The 8,610-nt window shown below is 66.7% G+C and overlaps 2 protein-coding genes across 5 annotated transcripts in view; both read right to left on the reverse strand.

Annotated features, from left to right (window-relative positions):
- Positions 1–533: 533 nt before the first annotated feature.
- TAC3 (tachykinin precursor 3) lies at positions 534–2,857 on the reverse strand. The gene is made up of 5 exons (XM_033511448.1): positions 2,102–2,857; positions 1,256–1,485; positions 1,082–1,178; positions 982–1,005; positions 534–909 (listed from the first exon to the last, which is right to left on the reverse strand). The coding sequence occupies exons 2-5, from the start codon at positions 1,376–1,378 to the stop codon at positions 764–766; spliced, it is 390 nt and encodes a 129-aa protein (XP_033367339.1). The 5' UTR covers positions 1,379–1,485; positions 2,102–2,857; the 3' UTR covers positions 534–763.
- Positions 2,858–4,192: 1,335 nt separating this feature from the next.
- MYO1A (myosin IA) overlaps positions 4,193–8,610 on the reverse strand; it is a 9,607-nt gene continuing 5,189 nt past the window's right edge. For 2 of the 4 annotated variants that reach the window (XM_015615634.3, XM_033511449.1), the window contains 13 exons: positions 7,505–7,731; positions 7,224–7,424; positions 7,051–7,144; positions 6,786–6,935; positions 6,621–6,689; positions 6,281–6,367; positions 5,965–6,039; positions 5,724–5,858; positions 5,516–5,622; positions 5,315–5,447; positions 5,060–5,212; positions 4,862–4,989; positions 4,193–4,462 (listed from right to left, as the gene is read on the reverse strand). In XM_015615634.3, coding sequence (XP_015471120.1) covers positions 4,339–4,462; positions 4,862–4,989; positions 5,060–5,212; positions 5,315–5,447; positions 5,516–5,622; positions 5,724–5,858; positions 5,965–6,039; positions 6,281–6,367; positions 6,621–6,689; positions 6,786–6,935; positions 7,051–7,144; positions 7,224–7,424; positions 7,505–7,731 — 1,683 coding nt within the window. In that variant the 3' untranslated portion in view covers positions 4,193–4,338. The remainder of the gene's footprint in view (positions 4,463–4,861; positions 4,990–5,059; positions 5,213–5,314; positions 5,448–5,515; positions 5,623–5,723; positions 5,859–5,964; positions 6,040–6,280; positions 6,368–6,620; positions 6,690–6,785; positions 6,936–7,050; positions 7,145–7,223; positions 7,425–7,504; positions 7,732–8,610) is intronic. The other 2 variants (XM_015615636.3, XM_033511450.1) reach the window with 1 other exon arrangement.

An 8,610-nucleotide genomic window follows, 5' to 3' on the forward strand; every position in this document is an offset into this window, starting at 1 on the left:
GGGACACACGGACACGGTGAGGGACACACGGGACAAGGGACACACGGACAAGGGAGACACCGACAAGGGACAAGGCACACACGGACACACGGACACGGGGAGGGACACACGGACACGGGACAAGGGACACACGGACACGGGACACACGGACACGGGACACACGGACACGCGGGACACACGGGACACATGGACACGGGGAGGGACACACGGACACGGGACACATGGACACGGACACACGGACACAAACACGGACACGGCAAGGGACAAGGACACGGACACCGGGACTAACAGAAACACACGGACACAAGAAGGGACATGGAGACGGGCACGGGAAGGGACACGGACCGGGGCCCGGGCACGGGACCGGGGCACGGGCACTTCCCCAGCTGCGGGGCCGCTGTGCGGGAGGGACAGGTCGCTGTAGCCCAAGACCACACGAACCCCGGCCCCGCAGGTCCCGTGGGCTCATCCCCCCAACCCCGCGGGCCGTCCCGAGCGGGTCCCGGAGGCGCAGCCAAGACACAGAGACGCAGTTTGCGCGTGTCCCGCGGGGACACCGTGGGGTGGGTGTATAGCGGGGCACGTCCAGGTGTACACAGGTGCACGGACACGCGCGCGTGGGGCGGGACGCTCCCGCCGGTTCCCATCACGGCTCCGTGGCCGCCGGCGCCCGGGACGCTCCCGCGCTCGGTCCCACCGTCCCCGGGACACCGGACACAACCCCGCCCGGGCCGCTCCGCGCGTGGGGGGCTCGTTCCGCGGCTCAGGCCGCCCGCAGCGGGGCCTCGCCGGGCGCGGGGGGTCCCGGGGAGCACCGGGGGGCCGGGCCGCTGCCGCCGCGCCCCGCCGCTCGCCCGGGCTCCGCTGCTCGCTTCCCCATGAGCCCCACGAAGAAATCGTGCATGTCTCCTGCGGAGAGACCGGCCGTCAGCGGCACCGGCACCGGCGGCGGCTCCGGCGCGGGCACCGGGCGGGACTTACTCTTCTGCGGCGCCGCGGGGGGACCTGGAAGAGACCGAAGCGGGTGAGCGGGGACCTAGCGGACAGACACCCTCCCAGCCGAGCCCCCTCCGCCCCTCACCGGCGCCCTCCTCCCGCAGCAGCTCCAGCGCGGCGGCGGCGGCGGCCCCGGGGCTGCCGCGGGCGCTCCACGGCAGCGGCTCCGGGACGGGCATCCCCTGCGGGAGCGAAGCGCATCAGCGGGGTGGGAAGGGATGGGAAGGGGTCCGGGGGCTCCTGGGGATCCGGGGTCTGCCCTCTGCTCCCTCCCCGACGGCCGTACCTGCGCGGGGCCCGGCGGGGCGGCGGGAGCGCGGCGGGCGAGGGCGAGCGGCAGCGCCAGGAGGAGCAGCACGGCCAGCACCGCTCGGTTCCTCATCCTCAGGGGGAGCTGGAGATCAGCGAGGGAGCGGAGGGGCCCGGGGCTGTCCCGAACGGCGACTCCTCGATGGGGCGGCCCGGGAGAATCTGACACCGAACCGGGCTCTGGGGAGGGAAAGCAGCGAGACGGGAGACGGGGGGGCCGGAGGCGGCGGGACCCCCTCTCGGGTGTGCGGAGGAGGAACCGCGCCGCTTCCCGGGCTGCCGCTGTCCCTTGGACGGGGCTGCACCCCGCGGGTGCATTACAGGGCTGGGGGTCTCGTTACGGGGTGTGCAGGGTGACACGGTCCTGCTGTGGCCGCAGGGTTCCGTGTCCCCACTCGTGCCCGTGGTGCCACGGGTGTGCACACACACAAGAGCCGTGCAAACACTCCCGAGTGTGGGGCACGGACACGGCTCGGGCTCCGTTCTGCACGTTCACACGTCTCAGCACACCCCTGTCCCCTGACACACTCCCTTGGCACACCGGCATCCCCAGTTACGCTCCCTGGCACGCTTCTGCTTGCTCACGGCCGGACTTTCTTCCAGAGCCCCCACCAAACCCTCCCCAAATTCAAGCGATGCCTTCACTCTCTCATCCTGCCTGCGCCCTCCCCAGCTCTGTTCCAACCTCCGCTTCCTCCTTCTGCCTTCCTCTAACCCCAGCGAGGTAAGAACGGGGCACGGCAACTTCCCGGGACCCTGGGAAGCCCCCAGGGCCGTGGGACACAAGGACACAGACCTGCCGAGCCCTCCGGTGGAGCGGAGGCCTGAGGGACCCTGATCGCCGGTGGCTGCGGAGCAGGGACTCCTTGAGGCGTGGTGGGCAGTGATGGTCAGCAGCTTTGGTGGTCGGCAGTGGTGGTCAGCAGCGGTGGGCAGCAGCGGTGGTCAGCAAAAGTGGGCAGCTCCCCCGGCCCGGGCTCAGCCGGGAGGTGAAGTACCGGGGCAGCAGCTGCTGCGCGGCGCTAAATAAGGGGCTCTGCCCATGGCACGGCGTGGGTGGGCGAGAGGAGAGCTGCCAATGGGGGCCGGGGGGGTGGTACCCCCCACCCTGCAGCTTCACGCCCACGCAGGCACCGTGACACACGCGGAGTCACACAGCGGCACACGCGTGCCCACGCAGGCACCCCGGCTGGGGGGTCAGCGCACGGGCACCGTGCCCACGCAGCCCCCGGCCCCGCATTGTGGGGACGTCACCGTGTGTCTGTCGGCACGTGTGGGGACACGCGTGGAGGGATGGTCCTGGCTGGATGCTGGGCTCTGCGGACAGGATTTGGGGGTCTTATGGGGGAGAGGGGATCGGGCAGGCTCCCACTGTGCACACGCGAGCACAGGTGTGCACACACGCTCGCAGGTACCTCACACCCTGCCCCATCACAGCCTGGGATCACAGGAGTGCTCCTGGCCTGCCCGCTCCCGTGCCAGGATGTGCCAAGGTGGAAGATGGGGAGGAAAATTTGGGGGAAAGCAGAGTGGCATAAGGAAAGAGGCAACCACTGGGCCAACAACTGAGAGCCACCGACTCCATCCCAAGCAACAGGCAGTGGCGACTGCTCCTGTGGCTGCGGCAGCCCCCCGGGAAGGCGGCCGGCAGCGGCAGCTCACGTGGCAACACAGCCTGGGGCAGGGCAGCATCTGCAGTGCCGGGAACGTTAATTAAATCGGAGCCTGGCCAGAGATGGTCTAATTAATTAATAACACCTACTTGTGCGATGCCAAGTGCGACGCAGCTGTGAAGAGCCGCGGTGCCCCGGGCTTGTTTACGGCTCTCGCCCCTCGCCGGGGGAAGGTCCCTGTGCTGGGACGTGACGTGACGGAGCCCTCGGTGCTGGGACAAGGCTGGGCCACCAAAGTGCCACCGTGCACGTGCCCCTCCACGTGCGGGAGCTGCCCGCACACGCTCCCCCTGCACGACAAACTGCGCTCCGGGGCCCACCTGGGAGCTGGTGCTGATGGTGATGTGACGGGGAGCTGGCAGCTCCCGAAGGTAACGCGGGTGATGTGTGGGGACAGGATAAAAACCCGCTCCGAGAGCTTGATGAGTGCAGGGGGAAAAGGCAGCAAAGGGGGGGAGACCCTGTCATGGGGGCTGTGGGGTCCTGGGGGGGCTGCAGGACTGGTGGGAGTCCTGAGGGTTCAGGGGGCTGGAGGGTTCTGGAGCCTGCAAGGCTGGCAGGGGTCCCATGGATCCTAGAGGTTGAAGGACTGATGGAGTTCCTGAAGGACCTGGGGGATGCAGGGCTGATGGGGGTCCTGAGGATTTTCAGGGCTGGAAGACTGGCAGGGTCCCACAGATCCTGAGAGCTGCAGGACTCGTGGGGGTCCAGAGAATCCTGGGCACTGCAGGACTGGTGGGGGTCCTGAGGCACCGGTGGGGTGCAGGATTGATGGAGGTCCCACAGGTTCTGGGCTGCAGCAGTGTCACAGGGGCTGTGCAGTGACTTCCCTCTATCCCCTCTCCATGTCCCTGGTCCCCAGGTGCAGCTCCAGTGCCAGCCTGGGCAAGGAGCCCCTGCATGGGGGTCCTGCAGCAGGGTGGGGGGACCCTGGGCAGGGGGAGACAGGACGTCCAGCACAGGCAGGAGGACGACAGGGACCTCACATGCAGCCACCCACGGCCGCCAAGAAATTGCTTCTGCAGCAGCATGAGCTGGGAGCCACTTGATGGGAAAAGTGGCCACAATTTGGAGCCTTTCCAATCACCACAAGCTGAGCACTGGCTGCAATCAGGCATCAGGAAAAGCGGGAGGCCGGGATGAGGGTCTGCATCACCGGGCTGGGCTGTGCCCTCCAGCTTGGGCAGCTGAGGTCCCACCCCACCTGTAACGGGGTGACACCGCCCCGGTACCGACACCTCAACATCCTTTTAATGGGTTTGGAGCGATGCTTGGGTGCTGCCAGGGGTGGGGGATGACACAAGGGGAGGTCGGGGGTGCCAGTGTGAGGGTGCAGGTCCTGGTGAGGGGCAGCTTCCCCTCAGTGCACCAGGACCTCCATCTTGTTGCTGCCCTTTTTCTTGCAGACGGGGCCATCGGTGCCGGCCTTGGGTGACTCCACCACGGTGATGGACACGTCGCCTTTGGGGAAGCGGGTGGAGAACCTGGGGTGGGAGGATGGAGGGGAGGGGTTTGGATGGGGAGGGGTCAGGATGGAGAGGTGGGAAGGGGACACGCCCAGACCCATCCCCTCATTGCCCCGTGAGCTGCCTTGGTTGCACCCACTCCTCTCTGGCTGCAGCCAGTCAGGATGTTCACATGGTGCCCCACCCTCGGAGGCTCCACCCCCACCTCAATCCCACCCTGGGCACCGCCCTGTCCCACCCACAACAACCCCACCCACTGTAGCCCCACCCCCCAACGCCCACACCCACATCAGCCCCACCCTGCCCCACCCACTGAAGCCACGCCCTGTGTCCCCAGCCCTGCCCCACCCACCCACTGTAGTCCCGCCCCTCTGACTCCGCCCACTGTGACCACACCCACCACGCCCACGCCCACACCTGTCAGTGATGTGCAGGGGCAGTGCCTGCCCGGTGGTGGCCTCAAAGGTCTGGTGCAGGCGGGTGACCAGCTCGATGAGGTGGTCACTGACCAGCAGGAAGTCACCCTTGGCCCCCACTGTGGAGACCTGTGGGGCGAGCGGGGGGTCAGCCCTGCTGGGGACCCCCTGAGCCCCCAGGGCCCCCCTGCCCAGGTACCTCCTTGAGGTGCAGGGCCAGGAAGCCGTCGGAGAAGCGGGTGACTGAGACGCCACGGATGTCACTGAGGCTGAGCACGGTCTTGGGCTGGGCGGCCTTGGGGTCAGCCAGGACCAGGTGCTCGGTGGTGAGGAGCAGCAGGCGTGGGACTGTCTGTGGGTGGGGGTCAGCGTGGGCAGGGGGTCACCACGAGCTGGGGGGGGTCACAGTGTGCCCTCCCACTGCTCAGGGCATGGGGCTGGAGCAGGATCTCACCTTTCCACTGGCCCTGTTCACCTTCCTCACGGTGTCAGCCATCACCAGCTTGTCCTTGGCTACAGCTTGGAGCTTCTGGTACTTGGAGTTCTGCTTCAGCCCCAGGTACTCTCCACGGAAGGGCTGCTGCAGGCTGGGGACGAGGCCATCAGCCACTGCTGCCCTGAGCTCCCCTGCACCCCCAGCCCCCTGCCCCGGCACCTTTTGGGGTAGAGGGTCTTCTTGTCCTTGAAGAGCTCGCTGGCACAGAGCTTGGCCTGCAGCTGGGCCCGGCGCGACGGCGGCAGCTGGTCCCGGTACTTCTTGCACTGCCGAGGGAGGGGGCGATTTGGTGCTGCCGAAGACCTCTCGGGTGAGCTGGCGCACCAAAATCCCGACTGGAATTCTCCCCATCTCCCCCTGCTCCCACCTTCCAGTGGTAGAAGATGTTTTTCAGCTCCTGGTTGGCGTCATCCAGGAACCTGTAGGGCGCCGGGGGCCAGGTCCGGTCCATCACCGACAGCGGCGGGAGGTTCTTTGCCAGCCCCACCAGGTACCTCTGCACCTGGGGGTGACAACGTGGCAGGGGGTCAGGAGAGGACAGGGGTGTCCAGGCTCAGGGCAGGGGGCTGGGAAGGCACTGTGGCCCTCTCTCCCCCAGCCTCACTCACCAGCCGCCGGTAGATGAAGTTGGCCACGCAGGTGCTGGCGCTGGAACGGAAATACTTCCTGTAGGTCCTGCGAGCCTGCGGGGACAACGCCAGCGGTGAGGACACCAGACATCACCACCAGCCCCACAAAGGACAAGGTGTCCCTTCCCGCATCCCCTGCATCCCCCGCATCCCCCGTCCCTGTTTGGGCCCAGCGGAGAGGACAGAGGCTCCAGCCCGACAGGGTGGGCAGGAGCGGGGCGGACAGACAGACAGCCCGGACGCAGCGGCACGGACAGCAGGACAGAGGTGGCCGGAGGCTGCGTGGCTCCGTTACCTGGTACCCTCTCCAGTGAGCTGCGATGGTGGTGGCGGCCGCCTGACGTCGGCGCTGGGACTTCAGCTCCCGGAGGAGCCGGCGAGACTGCGGGGGTGAGAGCCCAGGGAGCCCGAGGGGGAGACACCAACACAGACATGGAGCGAGAGGGAGAGGCAGGAGAGAGGCAGGAGAGGAGGAGCAAAGATGGGGAGAGGAGATAAGGGTGAATCTGGTCCCAGTGTGGGACACACGGAGCTCCTGGTGCCATCGTGGGGCACACGGAGCCCTGTCCCCACCCACCCTGGTCCCCCACACCAGGCCAGTCCCATTGGTGGCCCTGGGGGTGCCCAGCCCTCACCTTCCAGCCCCGTGCGTACGCCTGCAGGATCAGTGCCGACCGCTTCATCTGCTTGTACCGGTTCATTTGCTGCGGGGGAACAAGGGGGTGAATTGGCTGGGCTTGGAGAGCCAGGGGGCGAGGGATGGGCAAGGGAAGCACGGCCAGAACCTGCCCTGTCCTCACCCTGTGGCCACGGAACCAGGCAGAGATGAGGATCTGGCTCTTGCGCATCAGCTGGTACTGGGTCCGGCACCGCCAGCCCCGGAACATCTTCTGGATGAGGGTGGCGAGCTGGGCCACGCGCTCCTGGCGCTGCCGCTCCAGGTCGAAGAGCTGGGGACAACCGTGGCAAGCGCTGGGTCACTGAGCAGCTCCAGGGGCTGTGGCATCACCCAGGAGCTCCCAGGACGAGTTTGGACCCCCTGGACTCCCCCGTTCCCAGACTCACAGTGCGTGGCGAGCGGATGAAGACCTTGGTGTGGCCGAACGCCAGCTCCTCGGCGGGGAACGCCAGACCTGCCAGCAGCACCTCGACCCCCTCCCTGCGCCGCGGCAGAGACGAGGCCGGTCAGAGCCCCCCCGGCAGCCCCCCGGCCCTCACGGTCCGTGCCCACCCCGTACCTGTCCCCACCGTCCCAGCGGGGCCACGTGCGGGGGTTGAGCATCTTGTAGCGCTGCAGGAAGGGGCCGTAGAGCTGGCGGAAGGCGTAGCCCGCCCGCCTCACCCGCACGTTCTCCATCAGCCCCAGGTACCGGACCTGTGCCAGCACCAGCTCCGGCGTGAACACCATCGCTGACTTGGTGTCGTTGGGTTTGATGCACCTGCAGAGAACAGCGGTGGTTTGGGGAGGGGTCTCACAGGCGCCAAAGCCACCCCCGGGGGTGTCTGCCGGGGCCGGTACCTGATGTAATTTGGGTTCTTGGAGTAGAGGTTCCTCATCAGCATCGCCACGGACGACTTGAACTGGAATCCTGCGGTGGGCGGCAGCTTGAGGGAGACTTTCTGGGGGTCTCCCTCGGGGAAGAGCGAGCGCAGCAGCGCGTGCCGGGCCGCCCACATGGCCTGCGAGAGGTCACGGAAGAGCAGGTCGTTGTTCTTCTCGATGAAGCCCGTCACGTTGTAGGTCACCTGGGGGGGCAGTGGGGTCAGTGCTGGGAGTGGGGAACAGCTCAGCATCTCCGTGCCTGCTCCCAGTCCTGCCCCACAGTTCCTGTGTGAAGCTGGGCAGGGGAGCAGGGCACTGGGAAGAGAACTGGGGTGCTGAGAGAAGGACTAGGATGCTGGGAAGAGGACTGGGGCACTGGGAAAAGGTCTGGGGTGCTGGGAAGAGGATTGGGGCACTGGGAAAAGGTCTGGGGTGCTGGGAAGAGGATTGGGGCACTGGGAAAAGGTCTGGGGTGCTGGGAAGAGGACCAGGGCACGGGGAAGAGGACCAGGATGCTATGAAGAGGTCCAGAGAGTTAGGGGGAGGTCTGAGATGCAGGGAAGATGCTTGGGGTGTGGGGAAGGAGACCCGGGTGCTGAAAAAGAGATCTGGAATGATTGGAAAAGAACCAGAGTGCTGGGAAAAAGACTGGGGCACTGGGAAGAGAACTGGGGTGCTGGAAGGAGAACTGGGACACTGGGAGGAGGAGCAGGGTGCTGGAAAGAGAACCAGGGTGCTGTGAAAAGGATTGGAGTGCTGGGAAGGGGACCAGGGTTCTAGGAAGTGGAGTGGGGCACTGGGAAGATGACCAGGATACTGGGAAGAGGAGCAGGGTCCTGGGAAGAGGATCAGGGTCCTGGGAAGAGGAGCAGGGTCCTGGAAAGAGGATCAGGGTCCTGGGAAGAGTTTCAGGGTCCTGGGAAGAGGATCAGGGTCCTGGAAAGAGGATCAGGGTCCTGGAAAGAGGATCAGGGTCCTGGGAAGAGTTTCAGGGTCCTGGGAAGAGGATCAGGGTCCTGGGAAGAGGATCAGGGTCCTGGGAAGAGGATCAGGGTCCTGGGAAGAGGATCAGGGTCCTGGGA

This window comes from Parus major, unplaced genomic scaffold, assembly GCF_001522545.3.
Source record: "Parus major isolate Abel unplaced genomic scaffold, Parus_major1.1 Scaffold220, whole genome shotgun sequence".
Taxonomy (NCBI): Eukaryota; Metazoa; Chordata; class Aves; order Passeriformes; family Paridae; genus Parus; species Parus major.